A 17698-nucleotide genomic window follows, 5' to 3' on the forward strand; every position below is an offset into this window, starting at 1 on the left:
GGGAGAAGGATGGTGTGTGGCCAGCCAGACACCAACGGGGAGGGGTGGCATGTGGCCAGTCGGACAGTATTTTGGGTTGGAGCCACATTCCCCATCTGTCTGTGTCCACAGCAGCAGCAGGCAGGGGACATGGCTCTAGCCAGGCAGGGGGCATGGCTCCAGCCCAAAATGCTATGGCACGCCCAGATGTGCCATGGCACATGAGCTGGGAAACGCTGTGTTAAGGTATGTTTAAGATTTCTTTCTGGATTCCCCATTTCTAAAATTATTGGGATGACTGTGGACAGCATTCCATACATTCTGGAAACTTGATTCATGGTGACCCCTTTTTAACATTGTTTGTTTAGAAATTTATACCAAGCCAATTTATTTTCTGTGTCTTAAGATTCCACTGATGTGTTTCTGAATGGTCTCCTACAACACTACTACTGGGGATATAATCCCAGACAATGTATTAGGGTCTGTGTAAACCAGCTAGTATTCGCTTTGTATTCAGATTCGGCCGATTAAGGGGACAGTGATTCAATTCGGTGATGCAAACCACTGTCCCAAATCAATTTGGCTGAATCTGATTCAGAGATTCGGCTCCCAGCAATAGCTGCCATGGCTGCCCCAGCTCCTGGCACTTTGGAAAAAAAAAGTCCCGACTCACTGGGTGCTGCCAGGCAGAAGGCGATCCCCACTGCACCCCACTGTCCAGCGCTGCATGGGGGGGAAGGGGGGCGGAATCTACACAAGCCCTCCCCCCCCCCCGCTCTGGCCCTTTAAGAAGAAAAAAACCCCTAGACTTGCCAGTTCCTGCCCCCACACTACACCACGTCGCGGACTCTTCCACAAGCCCCCCGAAGCCCCAAAGCCACTGCAGGAACTGGTAAGTCTGGAACCAGCTGGGGGTAGGGAAGCAAAAGGGAGGCAGGGGACATATGCAGCACAGTTCACCTAGGCAGTACAAGTGTGATCCACCCCACCCCCACCCAAAATCTAGCCCATGGCTGCCCCTACGATGCTCCGCATGGGGCCGTGCCTTGCCTGCTCCCGTCTGGGGCAGCACATGCCATGCTTCCACCCAAACCACCACCAAGCACACAGCTTCCCAGTGGGGCTGCAGCTGCCCAAGTACTGCTCAGCTCCTCCACTTCCTCTTCTTGCTCTGTTGTACTGCACGAGGCAGCAAGTAATACAGGGAAGGGTGGTGGTCATGGGGACATGTGCCAGGCACCACCCATCCAGCCAAGCCAGGGGATGGCAGGGCGGCATGTTGGGAAAGGAGAGGGGTTAAGCTGCAACCGGGCAGCTCCTGCCCCAGCATGAAGTGCTCCAACTCCTTCCTGGCTGCCTTCCACTTGATTGCCCACAGGCAGCTGCTCATCATGCCAGGCAGGTGGAGTGGGTGAAAGACAGCCAATAGCTGGGGTTAGAGTCCTGTGTGCTGGGGCAGGAGACGCTCAGCTGCAGCTTCCCCCTCACCAGGCTGGGCGTGGGGTGACCATCATGCATTCCCAAGGCCACCATTACTTCCCCACACTACCTGCAGTCTGGAGTGGCACAGCAGGAACTGGAGATGGTGGAAGAAGCTGTCAAAGATCAAAGTCTTTGATTTCAGATGCCGATGGCAAAAGGTCAGATGGCAAAAGGTCAGAAGCTAACACAACAAACTCTGTAATTGTAATTTATCCCTCTGTATTAACAGTGCTACATATACATACCCCTGTCTGTGCCTCATTTCAAATTACTTGAGCTCCCATATAAGAGAAAGAAACTGACCTTGACAACTCAGCACGAGAGATATCTGTACCTACGGTGACCAGATAAAAATGAAACTAATTTAATGAAGTTGTAAAATTAAATAATATACTATGCGTGCCATCCTGTGACCAAACAGAACCAGTACCACCCAAGTAAAAATAACCCCCCTTTTTATGAAACCTGAGCAAACAAAGAGAGCACAAGTGCCAACTCGTTAATTATTCATGCCTAGCGTATAGTAATTGGTCACCTTTGGCAAATATAACTTTGAAAGAACTTCCACCCAAGGCAGAGAACTGTGTTTACACTCAAGAAGAACAGATTGTGCATAAATATTATCTCTCCGCCTACGTATCTTTCTGGTGTATCCCCATCTATCTCTCTATCTTTGTTGTAATCTTTCTTATCAAGAGCTCTCGGTAATCTGCAGACTGCAACGGCTTGTGTGAATCACTCGGAATCCGTAACAAGCAACTCTCTTACCCACCCTGTAAATGCTGGGTAACATGATATCTGCATGCTGTAACTGAATAAATCAACTCCTCTGCCTACGCTGCAGCACATCAGTAGCGTAAGTAAAATAAACTTTCTGTATAACGCTGTGTTTAAATCCTCTGACTCCTGCCCACCGTTATCACCTACCTGTCCGGTTATAAATCCCCCTCCTCGCGCCAAGCCGGTCGTGCCGACCCAGGCTCGCAGGTCAAGGGTGCACCGGCATTAGGGGCGCGACAGAAGCGTCATCAGCATCATCACTGGAAGCGGTGGGAGTCAAGCTGTAGACAGGCAGCTGCACCAGAAGCAGCCCCACTGGGAAGCTGTACGTGTTGGTTGGAGCCAGGACTGTTGACAAGTGCACAAGTGGCCGTAGGCAGGAGCGGGTGGGGCTTAGCCCCATAAGGAACACCATGGGTTGGATGGGGGCAGGGAGGAGGGTCAGACCACACCTACACTGCACTGCCTGGGTGAGCTCTGCTGTATGTGCCCCCTGCCCCACCCCCGTCACTCCTGGCTGGCTCCGGGACCTAGAGTACCAACTACCCCCCACCACAACATCAAAGAGGCATAGCCAAACCCTTGCTTCTCTCCTGTCTGATCCTAACCCAGAGACTTTCAACTGGCCTATCTATGTCCAGTTTTATGCTGGTGCTCTGAGCAACCGTATGGCTCTTTTATAATGAGCAGCAACTCCCCCTCTTCTCCCCTGCCTGTCCTTCGTAAATAGTTTGTACCCATTCATGACAGTGCTGCCCCATCCCCCACAGGCACTGCTGCCCAATTATCCACTGACCCAGCTGCTACTGATTAGAAGTGAGGTTTAGGGGAAGTGGCAGCAGCACGTCAGGGCAACAGCACAAATGGGGGATCAGGCAGCATGGAGGGAAAGTGGCAGAGGAGATGGGATAACAGGCAGCAGGAGCACAGGCATGGAGGGGCGAGTAACAGTGGAGCAAGGTGCAAAGGTCAGGCTGCCTACGCCCCCTCTGTATGATTGCAGACAAATTTTAAGCAACTCTCCAATAGTTAGACCCTATACATAAAAAACTGTAACAAATTTATAATTTTCCATTTAGACACTCTTATTATTGGCAGTGGTGTTAAATTCAAAGACATCTTGAATTTGGATAAATATGGTTTCTGAATTTGGCTACAGACAGTGGTGATGAGATGGATTCTCTATAAGACATTTGTACTTCAATCTGTTTTCTTCACTTGAAATAAACAATCAGGTTTTTAACTAAAAAAGGTATGTCTGCCAATATGGAATGGTCAACTGAAAAAAATTCTTTTCTTCCGTTTCTGAAAGCAAGTGTAGTAGAAATCTTGGGTTAATAAAGAAATCCAAAGTCTGTTACTGCCACTTTAAAGTTTCACTGTACATCCTTCCTCACTCCTTCAGCTGCTATTAAAAAGTTTTATAACAAAGTTGATTATTTGAAACTTATTCCCCAAAATGTCCAAAAGCCGATTTCTTGAACAGCGTGTAATTTTTTGAACTGTGTTGCAGAAGACAAAAATCCCTCTACATTTTTCATATTTTAATTTTTAAATTCCACTGCATTTCATGTAGGCTGGAGTGTTTTCTGATGCTTTTATACAAAGTACTTTCATTCTATAACAGAACTTCAAAAAGTTTAAAGTCTGTAACTGACTAAATTTAGCCAAACTTGCTAATCCCTACTTTATACCACAGCCAGAGAAGTACAGCCTTATAAAAATTAGTTATTTTTAAAAAGCTATATTTTACAGGCATGTAATGTATTGGCAACAGGCATGATTTTATACTTGCAGCTGCTGACACAAATAGCAATACCACAGTATCTAATGACCTACCCAGTGTTTCACTAAATTGGTGACAGTCTTGATAAAACTGTGAAAGCCTCTTGTAAAGTGACCAATATGGATCAGATACAATAATCCCATACCTTTGTTATATGTGCAGAAGTACAGCAAATGACCAAGAGCAATAATACTTTTTTAGATCAGTAAAAAGTTTCAGTTATGAACTCAGATCAGTCTTTTTACTAACTTGCAGTACTCTGCCAAACTCCAAAAAAAAATCTTAAAATAATCTTGCAGGTAAGGTTCTTTGAGTAGATGTGATATCTTTTACGCTTACGAGTGCAGTCTCTCTTCTTCAGGCACAGGAACTTTAAACAAGGACAATAACTTCTATGTTAAAAAGAAGAAAGAAGATATAGGGGGGTATGTGTATTTTAACCTGGAAAGAAACAACTTTGGAATGGATTGCATGCACTGTACTAAAAGCTTTTAATTATTATATAGCCAGGATTTCCAAACTTAGTTTGAAAATAGAGAGTCACAGTTCAAATCTACTTACACCACGTTGTGGGAAGCTCCATGCAAGAGCAACAGCTCAACAATGCTCACATGACCATTCTTGGCAGCATCATGAAGAGGAGAGTCATTGTGATACCCAGCAGTGTTCACCAGCGCTCCATGCTGTAGTAATAGTTCCACAACTTTCTTGTGCCCATGATTACAGGCCTCGTGCTAGTCAGTGAAACCAACAAGACAAAATTCATATGAAGTCCAGAATTTAAAAGCAGATGCTTGTCGCTATGAGCGAACACATTCATTTTCAAAACATATCAGTCTGGCAATGTTCAATGAACCTACTGTATTACATTTTGATAGTACAACAACAATCTCTGAAACTGGGCAATAATGGAAACACAAAACAGGAACCACCTTGCATGCAAGTAAGACTATAAAAGAAAAGTCTTCCTAATTAAAGATCAGGTCAAATGTACTTTCAGGAAAAGAATTTAAAAGTACCTGAAAAGGGACTAGTACTCTATCCTTTTCATGTAATTCAAATATGCACAAGTAAGAAAAATCTTTCAAATGCGCATGCTAAAATTCATATTCTACTACCCAATGCATTTCAAAGTGATAGCTTCTACAGATCTAATGGAATTAATCAAATTATGTATAAGAAGCCACCTTTGCAAGCTGCCTTCCAGTGAAAGGCAACAAAAATGATTACAGGGCTGGGGCAACATGACTTATGAGGATAGGCTGAAGGAACTGGGCTTATTCAGTCTGGAGAAGAGAAGACTTTAATAGCAGCTTCCAACTACCTGAAGGGTGGTTCCAAAGAGAATAGAGCTAAACTGTTCTTAGTGGTGGCAGATGACAGAACAAGGAGCAATGGTCTCAAGTTGCAGCAAAGGAAGTTTAGGTTACATATTAGGAAAAAAAATTTCCAAGGGTGATAATGCACAGGAACAGGTTACTTGGAGAAGTCATGAAATCGCCATCCTTGGAGGTTTTTAAGACCCGGTTAGACAAAGCCATGGCTGGGATGATATAGTTGTGGTTGAACCAGACCTCCTGAGATCCCTTCCAACCCTAATTTTCTATGATTCTAAGTACAATGGCACTAAACTGGAAAGACATTTTCTACTCTTAAAAAAAAATATATATATAGGCTAAAATTGTCAGATCTAAATCACTGCTATGGCAGGAAAATATCAACACGCTGGAAGAAAAGTGTGAAAAGCCAAGCCAAAGAGCTCCTAATGAGACATTAATTTCCTATAACTTCATATTTAGGTTACAAAGGGCATGTCTACACATGCACTTTAATGTGCAGTAGCCTATTTTACTGTGCATTAAAGTGGCTCATATAAAACTGTGCTATTATGCTAATGCCTAGTAAAATAGGCTACTGCGCATTACACGCCACCTAAAAAGCATGCACTTGTGCTACTGCACATTAGCACAACCTAATGCATATTAATGCACATGCAGACATGCCCAAGCATGGGGATGGCAAAGAACTGTAAAAGAATAAAAAAAAGATAAAGGAGAAAATAAAATGTTGACTGAAATGTCAAAAAAAAGGTCAGGAAAAAAAACAAAATGTACTGATACCCACCAATGGTGTCCATCCAGCATGGTCTTTAATATTAGGGTCTGCTCCATTTTTCAGTAGAAGTTCAACAGCTGGTAAGTCACCCTAAAGTGGGGAAGGTAAGAAAATGCCATCAGTAAAAATCTTAAACATACAACATGCAAAAACGAAGTAATCGTTCTATTGCAGCATTTTCATTTCAAGCAAGTCCAGGTTTTTATTTAGAAATTGTCAAGCTGACAAAACTCTGTGTTTGGTTTTGTAAACAAACTATTTATCTGTATGGTTTAGTCAGAAATACATACGCATTTTATTTAAATCAGGAGCAGACTATATAAAAACCACATTTGATGGTCTAAATAATTCAAAATATAACGGAACAAAATTTGTGCAGATTGCAATCTACTTGCTAGAACCGACTGCAAGGATTAAAAGCAGGGACATTTACCCAAAAATTGCATGTCCTTTAAATCAAGAATTTGGTCAAACTAATCTAAACAACCAGCTAAAAGCATGCATAGGTGAAATAGTTTTATGTGCCTGACTTAAAAGGGTCTGCATATTTTAGTCAGACAACTCAAAGAAAGAGCAAAGGAAAAGTGTTCCTATTTAACATTTCAATTACTATCCATGTTAAAACCTCTAGCGTCCTTATCTCATTGGTAGTTATTCTACCATAATAATTTCATTTCCACTCTGGCAGAACACTGTACTCAGGTTTTACTGAGGTATACGGATGGAAGTCCTGTAAGAAGAGGAGGGATACTGGAAAAAAATGTATGGGAATAGAAAGGGAAGCCTAAGAATCACCAGAGAGTCTATAGAACTGGCTACAGGCTTAGTGTCCACCTCTCCCAGCCCACTCCCTCCTTACTAAAGCTGTGCACAGGAAATCTGCACACACCAGGTGGGATAAAAACCAACAGATTTTAAAAAGTGGATTTTAATTTAAATTAAAATTTTTTATTTAATCATAGTTTTTGGGTTTTTTAATGCTTTCTTTTTTAAATAAAGCTACTATAAACATGGTTTTAATTTAAGATGCGTTAAAGATTAAAAAGATATCATCATGGAATAGGGATTATAACTTTTAATTATATACTAATTGAGACAATATATTCACATAACCTTTTCAGAAAAGTTTTATAAATAGGTCACAACAAGCCATGGACTATATTAGGGGCCCAGTCTAGGGTTCCCAGAGGCACCTCTATAGATTAGTCCATATCTTCTGGGTGGACTTCTGGATTACTTAAATTCTCATAAAAAATGTTTGAACAAAAAAGTATAGTTGTAACTACATGGAACTATCATATTTTTAATGCAGCTGTGGTATCAAATAACAGCTAAAATAGGCAGATCTTCCTTTTACAGTTTCAGTTCTAAAGTAGTACTGAGTGCAATGTGTAATACTAAATGAGCAGTGCTGTAGTGACTGCACTGACTTCTGTTAAGCAGGACCCATCCTCAACGTACAGGATGCTGACTATCCATCTTTAACATTATCCTCGCTGTCTATAGTTTCAGAAGCATCTACTAATGATACCACTGTTCCAGTCAAAAGTATGTCACGTAGTATATCACTTTTAGCAAAAAGAAAAAAAAAATCACCATCATCCTCCAGAAAGAACCATAGATAAGTCTGAAATAAGAACCAGCAGACTAGAGCAAGAGATAATTAATGAAAAAACTGCTCAGTTTGTTTACGTTCCATATGGTTGAGAACACACACTTCATTGGCATGGTTCAGTCATTATGACAAGGATACAGCCCACCCAACAGAGCAGGTATAGCAGACACATTGCTGGATACAGTGTATGAGAAAGAAATTGAACAGTGTGCAAAAGGTCTAGAGGGGAAAATTGTTAACCTGAGTCTTGATGGGTGGAGCAATGTCTACAACGATTAAGTAATACGTGCTTGTTAGGGCTGTGCAAAATTTTGACAGGTGTTTCGTTTCAAAGCTGTTTTGACATCCCTATAGTTGTTTTGAGTTTAGCCCTGGCGAGGACAGCCCCATGGCTGGAGGCTCTGCAGCCACTGGCTCTCCCGCCACCGGGCTGAGCTCTGTGGGGCTGGCAGAGCCACTTAGAGTGCAGCCCTGGCTCTCCCCCACCTCCTGCTACCAGGCTGCAGTCCAAGCAGCTCCACCAGTGCCACAGAGCTGAGTCTGGCGGCAGGAGGCGGTGGGGAGCCACTGGGCAGGGCTGCGCTCTGAGCAGCTCTGCCACTTGCTCTCTGCCGCCACCTACCATCAGACCCAGCTCCATGGGGCTGCAGAGCTTCCAGCTGCCGGGCTGTGCTTGGAGCCAGGGCTGTGATCCATGTGGCTCTGCCAGCCCCATGGAGCTCAGCCTGGCGGCGTGAGAGCCAGTAGTGGAGCCACTTGGAGCACAGCCCAGTGGGGAGAGCCAGGGCTGCACTCCGAGTGGCTCCACCAGCCCCACAGAGCTCAACCTGCCCTCCCAAGACTGCCGGACTCCTCCGGGGGGGGAAGGGAGGGGGGGCCAGATCTAAATGCAGGATGACAGAAGGCTGCTGCTGCTGCCTGGGGCCAATAGCAGCACTAGTCTTCCTGGTGCTGGGCATAGGCTGCAGCCAGTACCGGTCCCAGGCAGCAACCTCCTGTCATCCCCCACACAGATCCAGGGGCCCGCACCCCCAGGAGGAGTTTGGCACAGCCCCTTAGCCCTCCCAGTGGTGCAGGCCCCCAGATCTGTGTGCAGGATGACAGGAGGCTGCCAGCAAGTGACATGAGTTTTGCTTTTAGCAGTTGTAGGTGCAATTTCCCAGAAATCCCTCAACCTAACTTCTTGAAACTTGGCAGGCATCATGCCGTCAGAAAGGGCTACCATCCCTGAAATCTTCATCCAAATCAAGCAAAAAATGACAAAATTATAGGCATTTTCATGATTCCCCATTATAGCATATGGGCAAAATGTTGAAACGTGTTGAAACAGAGGAACAGTTTTGACAAATGTCTGGAACACAGCTGTCACAGACAATGCTGTAAATGCATCAAAGATGAGAAGAAATCTAGAAGTGAAAACACCCCCAAGCTAATAACATGGCTGCAGCACTCATTTAATGCACCTCTTAGCCAAAGACTTCAGTGCTCCAGAAATAAAGGCTAGTGTTGTTGAAATTGCAAAATACTTCTGTAACAACCACTTTGCAGAAGCTGCTGTAATGCTGGAACCAAATTAAGTCTCCCACAAGACATGCTAGAACTTAACAGCGGACTGTTCTAAGTGATATATTGAGAACTGGCCTAATCTAATGACAATTTGTGAACAAAATTGTGACAAAATAGATGGAACTGTGTGGCAGACAAGAAGTTGCGCCTGCCACTATAAGAGGTTTAGCCAGGCTGTGGAGCAGCCTCAGGTGCAGTCAGGTCCAATTACTTGGTCACATGACTGCAAGGGGCTACCTGACTGGACAAGGGCTGGGCAGCCAGGATATAAGCCCAGGCCCTAGGAGCAGAGCCAGCAGTTACATCTAAGGAGTCAGTGGAACAACATCACACAGCCTGAGAACAGCAGCTCCCAGAATAGCTACAGGTCAGAACAGGAACTATGGGGATGAAAGAAAAGCCTCCCCAGTGAAAGACAACAATGGGGCACCATAAAGCCTCAGGCCTTGCTGCCTTGTGGATACCCTGTGGAGGGGAAAGGCTAGGGGAGCACACCCTGACAGTAAAGCACAGGGCCCAGGCCCATAGCATGGGGACTGAGAGAGGGACCAAGGCCCACTGAGGCCTGAGGCCCAAGGGGTGTAAGGCCCAGGAGCCCAGTGAAGGGCAGAGTAGAGGCCTGCAGAAGGGGCTAGGAGGCCAAGGCTCACACAGTGGAGCCTAAGGCTAAACATGGGCCATAGGCCAAGTGCAGCTCAGCAAAGGGGCCAGGAGAGTTATGGATGACTTGGATGCTATCTGCGAGGCATAGATCACAGTATAGGGATGGTTCGGAGCTGTGTATTTGGCCCAACAGCAGGGCCACAGTTAAGGCAGCCTGCCGCATTTAACAACCATTATGGTAACATCAAAAGTGCAGCAGGCAAGGCAAGAGGACAGCCCTAGGCAGGGGGTAGGCCAATAATGCAAGTAGCCCACGGGCAGAGCTTGTAGATGCCCACCGTCACAAACTGTCGTAGTCAGAAGTTCTCAACATTGGGCTAAAGACAAACATAGAACATATGCTGACTATCCTGAAGCTTACTTCTGTAGCCTTGAACAATGTGCAGGAAAATTACTGTTTTATTGCTGATGCTGTTGAAATTTGGAAGGAACTGAATGAGAACTTGAAAAGAGAAATACACAATGACAGAGTTAAATTACAGGCATTAAAAAGCAAAATGGATCAGGCACTATCTCCAGCTCATTTTCTTGCCAATATTCTCAATACTCAGTACCAGGGTCAATCCTTAACTGCTAAAAAAAAGGGGTTGGCTATGACATGAGCATCTAGCAATCAGCCCTCCATAATACCAACTGTAATAAATTTCAGGGCTAAGGGTGAACCATTCAAGAAATATATGTTTGCTGACGAGGTTTTAAAGAAAGTCACACCAGTAAACTGGTGGAAGTCACTTAAGCACCTGGATCCAGAAACGACTGAAGTGATAATAATCCAGTAGCTTCTTCTGCAGGTGTAGAAAGAATATTTTATTCCTTTGAACTAATTCATTCTACACTGAAAAAATGCTTGGGAACTGAAGAAGCAGGAAAACTTGTCTTTCTTTTCTAATCTATGAATAAATAGGAAGAGGAAGGTGAAGACTGAGTTTGCTGCATAACCCAGTATTTTAAGTGTCTCATGTTGACCTGGCTGAAATAATCTATTTAAATTTTGTTAAAAAACACCTTTCACATTTGTAACTAAAATAGTTAACAATTCAAAAATAATATCCTTGTTTTGTTAAAATAATTTTACATGTTTGTTGTTGAAGGAAAATATCCAAAATATATAAGCATGTTGTTTTAGTTAAATAAAACAAGTTAAATGCCTATTGTTTTTGGTGACAGTTGTTTTCCTCCTAATACAGCGTGGCAAAAATATCCCCCAAATATCCATGATTAATCTAGTGAATTGGAGGTAGTTCACCTCCCAAGGACTTCACCAGTATCTGCTTCCATTAGCTTTGGTAAATCAAATAACTAAATCATAATTCAGTTCTCTGATGTAGATGCAAAATTAATCTGAAAAATATCAAAATAAATCACTGCTTTAAAATGTATAGTGTATACTTTCTAAAAATGTAGACCAAGTTGTGAATAATATGTATTAAGGGTATATCAAACAACTAGAATGCAGTTGATTAAAATCGAGGCTTCCTGACCATTAAATCATGATTTAAATTGATTTGATTTAAGCCAAAGCCACCTTGACATGCACAGAAACAGGGAAGAGAGGGACATGAGACCAAGAAAAGATAATTAAGAAATATAATGGGAAAAGGGTTAGGGTGATGTGAGAACTTGGATCTTCTCTATATGGTCAGCAGCAGGCAAATTAGACAGAACAGGCATGAACAGACTTCCATTCAAGTCTGCTGATACGCTCCAGAACTGAAAATTTCACTCATGAGGATAGTCAGGGCTTGCTGCCAGTGCACACCCTCAGATGTGCTACGGACAGGCCTAAAGCAGCCTCAAAAGCTACCTTCTGGCTCTGCAGCACATTAGCTGACCCAGGCAGGCAAGGCGTACTTAGTTCCCTCCTCCACAAGATCCACCACTGGCACAGTGCAGCCAATTCCTTAAGCACCAGAAACAGTGGGGTTCACAGAAGGTAAAGGGGAAGAGAAAAAATTAGTGTACAATGGAAAACAAAATTAGAAACCTGCACAGACAACATGGAATACAACTAAATAGGCAAAATGAAGTCTTCTGCACCCATGACAACAGTTAGAACACAAAAGGATGACAAGTCCAAGTTTGTTAAAAACAGGGAAAAAGGAATCCAAAGAGATTTAAAGCCAGTGGCTTATCACCAAAAATCTCACACTTTCTTTTAATGAGCTGTTAAAAACACTCATAAATCAAATTATAACAGGGGCTCTAGGTTTTGTGCTGTCAGATAGTATTAATTGAAGCATATCTTGACCATTATCTAACTGTTCCTTACAATTCACCCTTTTTTTTAAAAGGATAAATGAACACAAGAAACAAAGTTGAGGTCAGCACTGAACTAAATGAAGGACAGACTCAAACCCATTTTATGTAATCAAGGAAAATTTGAAACAACAAAGATAGCTTTAGTACAGAAAGCTAGACACTGAACTATGTTCAGAGAAATATCGAGGAAAAGGAGATCAGCAGAATAAAGCCACTGGACTTCAAAAAAGCATACTATAACAAACTCAAGGAACTAGTGAACAAGATCCCCTGGGAGGCAAGTCAGAGAAAAGAGAGTGCAGGAGAGCTTGCTGTATTTTAAGGAAGCCCTTTTAACGGTGCAGGAGCAAGTTATCCCAATGTGACAGAAGAATGAGAAGTGCAATAGGAGACCAGCCTGGCTGGAAAGCAATCTCTCCAATGCACTGAAACTCAAAAAAGGAATTCTACAAAAATCCTACTTGGTCATATTTCAAAGGAAGATGAGAGTATCCCACAGGTAAGGAGAAAATCAGGAAACCAGAAGCACATTTTGAGATGAAACTGTTAAGAGACACAAAAGGCAATAAAATGGATTCTGCAAGTATGTCAAGAGAAAGAAAAAAAACAAAGAAACCATTGATCTCTCACAGAATACAGAAAAAAAATCTAGTTATGGATGATGCACAGAAAACTGAAGTATTTAATGCCTTTTTTTTTTTATTTGTGAAGCCAAAGTAAGACAGCTATCTGATGCAGTTGGAAGCAAAGATAGGGAAGGAGACAAGTGGTGTTGAGTAATGGTGGAAACACTTAGAGATGATTAGTTAGAGTAGCCAGATGCTTTCAAGTTCACAGGGACAGATGAGAGGCACCCTAGGATACTGAAGGAATTAGATGAGGTCATTTCAGAGCCCCTGGCTATCCTCTTTGAGGACTCACAGATGCTGGGTGAGGTCCTGAATGATTGGGAAAAAAACAAATAAAAAGAAAAATGAACTGAGGAATTACAGATGAGTCTATCTGACCACAATACCCAGAAAGATCATGGACAGGTCCTTAAGAAATCTACTGCGAAGAACCTAGAAAAGGACAAGGTGATCAGGAACATCCAACATGGCTTAATCAAGAGCAAGTTATGCCAGATTAATCAGATTTCCTTCTGTAAGGTAACAGGCTTTGTGGATGGAAGAAGAGCGGTGGATATGATATTCTTGCTTGACTTTCTAAAGTCAAAGTACATCTCCCACAACTTTCTTATTAACAAACTAAGGAAATACAGACTAGATGAAATGACTAGAAAGTTGGATCATCATGCTGAATTAACAGTCATCAATAAAGTGCACAGATAAAGATTTTTGGGCCAATACTGATGGCCTATTAACAAGCCATATCTGTTGATACCGATCCAATTGCTAATATGCACCTGGCACCTCGGAGAGCAGCATCAGGCTTGTAAGTCTGTTGGGGGGGGGGAAGGGCGTGGGGGAGGGAAAAGGCATGGGGAGGGGTTAGACCAAGGCCCCACGGTAAGGGGGAAAGTGGGGCTGGGGTAGGCACTGCACAGTCGGGGCAGAGAGGGGCACGGGATGCAGCCACGGCTCGTCTGAGGGGTGTGGAAGCGGCATGGGGGCATGTGCCCTCTGGGTCTGGGTGCAGGGCATGGGCAGGACCCAGGGCCCCCTCTTGGGGCCAGGAGTGGCACCAGGCCCTTCCCGGGGGGTGGGGTCAGACCAGGGCTGCACTTGGGCTGAGCAGCAGCAGCACTGGGAGGCAGGGGAGGGGGCTCTGAGCATTATGCACCACTCCCTGCCATACTCTCAAAGGTGCCCTGCCCAGCTTGTCACCCCTGATTGAAGAGGATGGAGATGGGCTTTTCACTGTGGCTGTAGGGGCAGGACTAGGAGCAATGACCTCAAACTGCAGCAGAGGAAATTTAGTCCGGAGATGAGAAAAAAAAAAACTCTGACTACAAGGATGGTCAAGCATTAGAACAGGCTACCTAGAGAAATTCTAGAATCTCCTTCCCAGGGAATTTTTAAGTGCTAGTTGGAGAGACGCTTGGCTAGAATAGTTTAGTTTGGGATGATTCTGCCTTGAGGAGGGGGCTGCACTAGATGATCTTCCGAGATCCCTTCCAGCCCTATTTTCTTATAATCATAAGTGACAGGAATGTTAACTCACTGTGCATGGAAAATAATGACAATCATTGGCTTTAACTCTAGTCACCTAAACCTATATCTCAGAGGTATAATTCTATGGATTATATTCAAAACATGGATGGCCCAAAACCAATTAAGGAATATGCTACTGTGACAAAAGAGGCTAAGTGGGCTGAGCACTAGGGGTGCACCAATAACGATTTGCTTGGCCAGTACTGATGACCAATGACTGATTAACCAGCCATAATCAGCCAATACCGATCCAATAGCCAATTGAAAGGAATGCAGTCCAGCAGCTTTGAGAGCAGCATCCAGCTGGGGGGGGGGGAGCAGGGGGCAGAAATCAGATCAAGAGAGACAGAGAAAGACAGAGTAAAGAATAGTCCCAGGGAGGATGAGAGTAGAATCCAAGGAAGGACACAGGGAATCAGAACGGCACAAAAAAGACTGTTTTGAAGCAGCCTGCAGGACTGTTTGGAGTGTCACCACTCAGATATCCCTCCCCTTTGAAAAGCAGAAGAACCTCCTCCTTGCCAGGATCTAACCAGAAACAAGGAACTGTCAGAGTTGGGGGGGTAGGGGTGCTACAAACTGCTGGGGAAGCCAGGGACTGAGAAGGACCAGGGTCTCAAAGCCTGGGGCTCACCCTCCAAGAAGCCACACCAGGGCTGGATTCAGGGGGCCCACAGAGGAGAAGGAAACTGAATAAGGCTGCTTCTTGGGGACTGCAGAGGTAAACAGAAGCAGCACTGTTGCATGATACCTGCACAGAGAACTTCACCATCTCCAGGAAAAACGTGTATGGAAGCCATGTGCCAACAGAAGATATTCAGAGGCATCTGACACAACAGTCAGTATTAGATATATATATATTTTTTTTTTTACTGATCATGAGTGCAGAGCTAAGTCTCTTTCAAAATTAAGATGGCAATTGCATACAACATGGTATTTTTGCAGTGCTCCCTTAAAGACAGTTAACATTGCTAGTAAACAATTCAAAGTTCATGTGGGCATTAGGTACTACCTCAGCTTCTCAGTATGTTAACATTCATACTAAAATCCATAAAAAGCCATTTTAATTTTTATTGCAATAAATTTTTGCCGCTGTAGACAAATAAAAGTACTGTCAACATGCACAGAATGAAAAATGGTTGGTATAGAACTAGAAAACTATATTTCTCAGTTTACAATGGAGTTCAAAGTGGTTTTTTTCCCCTCCTCCCCTGGAAACGATGAGAAAAAAAAATCCCATTTTGTCACCTCAGCGGTAAATGGAACTCTTCTTTCTATAACTTGCAATTGGCAATAAAAGTAATGGGAACAGGAGAGGAGCTTTCATTCCAATTATACACATGCACAATGACTGAACAGCCACTGTCAGTCAGGATTAGAAGTGATGCATTAAGAACACTGTTCACAGCCTAGAGATTGAAAGAGGAAATATAGCCAGAAATTAAAGTTTGAATTCGAAGTTATAGGGCTTGTAAAAGATATTCTTCAAGGGTTTTTACTGCTCTGCACCTTTAAGAGGTTCTTAAAATGAATTCAACTAGTTTACAGTGAATATTTGTTTGAAAAAGAAAAAATGCAAGATAAAAATCAGCAGACCAGATCCTCAACTGGCATGCAATAGAACTCAGTGCCACCAGGTCCAGGCAACATCTGCAAGTGATCTGGTAAAGCTGTTAAAGATGTACAGTACTTAACTAAGCACATGGACTTCCTGACTTCAGTAGAAGTCACATGCTTATAGATGTGCTAAGTATTTCATAGGACACAAGAGGGAATGCTCAGCACATGGCAGGACAGAGAACCTCAGTTTCATAGTTGGTAGGGTCAGAAGGGACCTGAGCAGATCATCAAGTCCAACCCCCAGCCATGAGCAAGAAAGAATGCTGGGGTCAAACAGCCCCAGCTAGGTGATTACCTTGCCTCCTTTTGAAGACCTCCAGGGTCAGTATTGAAACCCATCCTGTTCTCATCCATCCACCCCTGTAACCTGTCCAGATCTAATTGCAGCCTATCCCTCTCCTCTAGTGTGCCCACTTCTCCTCACATCTTAGTGTCATCTGTGAATTTGAACAAGGTGCTTTTCACTCCCTCATCCAAGTCACTGATGAAGATATTGAACAGTGCGGGCCTGAGGACCGAGCCCCGGGGGACCCCACTGCCCACATCCCTCCAGGTCGAAAATGACCTGTCCACCACCATTCTCTGGGTGTGGCCCTCCAACCAATCAGCAACCCATCTGCCCATGTAGGCATCGACAACAGTCGCCTAATTTTTTAATATTATTTATATAAAATATAAATCATTCATTTATATATTAAAATATTATCCACTTCAATTTGGAAGGTGAAAATAAAATGTTTTTGAAAGATAAAAACTCATTTCTATGAAAACAAAACAGGAGTCTCCACACATACATACACAGTTCTTGTTTCAAGAGTTATCGTTCTAAAGTTAACTAAAAGGCCCAGAAAGTTTTTTTCTGACACTGAATGTAGGTTAAAGTTCTTATAAGCAGGCAAAAAATGAAATTCACTCGAGTCTAATTCTTTTTAGGACACAAATATAAAGTCATTAATCACATCACTCCATGGTATTTAAACTGAAGCATGGTCACACCACATATTGTATGCCTCTTGATGCTTCCCCTAGTGCTCTGGAACAAATAGCTGTTGAAAATAAACACTGGGACAAATTTTGCCTGATGCTCTTATATTTAGGAAGAAAACGAAGGTCACTGACATGGAACTCGTATCAATTCATATCTACTCAGAAGAAACAAGGGGAAGTATTTTTTAAGCTGATCCCTGGGACTGTAAACAATAGCAGTAAAGAATGGCAACTTTTGCTCCCCCAACTTTTGACTTTTGCTACAGCTTAAGGAAGCACCAAAGAAGCACAACAAGACAGACAATAAGGTTATCTGTCCAGTGTAGCATTCTGTCCAATGCAGAAGCAAGCAATGCATTGGTTTACATGGGGAAGGATATTTTCACAGCTGTGAACATTTTAAAATAGAAAATTTTGATTCTGCTGAAGGCACTTGCCCAAAACCCTTCCCCTCTTGGCTTAGACAGAGATTTTTTGTTATAGTCCTAATATCAGTCGCATCATTAAGCTAGTACAGACAGATGGGTTTGAAAAAAAGGATAGCAATCCTTTAAGACTATTTTTAATTTTCCCAGTTTTTCCCTTCACTACTTCCATTAGCCCAAAATATTTTGCATCTTCCTTATAATAACCAATAAGCTAATAAAGATATTAATTACCAACTAGGGGAAAATAAATTATAATGTAAATTAG

The 17698-nt window shown here is 43.1% G+C and overlaps 1 protein-coding gene across 1 annotated transcript in view; it reads right to left on the reverse strand.

Moving 5' to 3' along the window:
• Positions 1-17698, reverse strand: part of BARD1 (BRCA1 associated RING domain 1) — a 78511-nt gene that overhangs the window by 32165 nt on the left and 28648 nt on the right. Inside the window, exons 5-6 of the mRNA XM_090044935.1 lie at positions 6152-6232; positions 4589-4761 (exon numbers count right to left, since the gene is read on the reverse strand). Coding sequence (XP_089901061.1) covers positions 4589-4761; positions 6152-6232 — 254 coding nt within the window. The remainder of the gene's footprint in view (positions 1-4588; positions 4762-6151; positions 6233-17698) is intronic.

This window comes from Crocodylus siamensis, chromosome 4, assembly GCF_052110815.1.
Source record: "Crocodylus siamensis isolate JL-2025a chromosome 4, ASM5211081v1, whole genome shotgun sequence".
NCBI lineage: Eukaryota > Metazoa > Chordata > Crocodylia > Crocodylidae > Crocodylus > Crocodylus siamensis.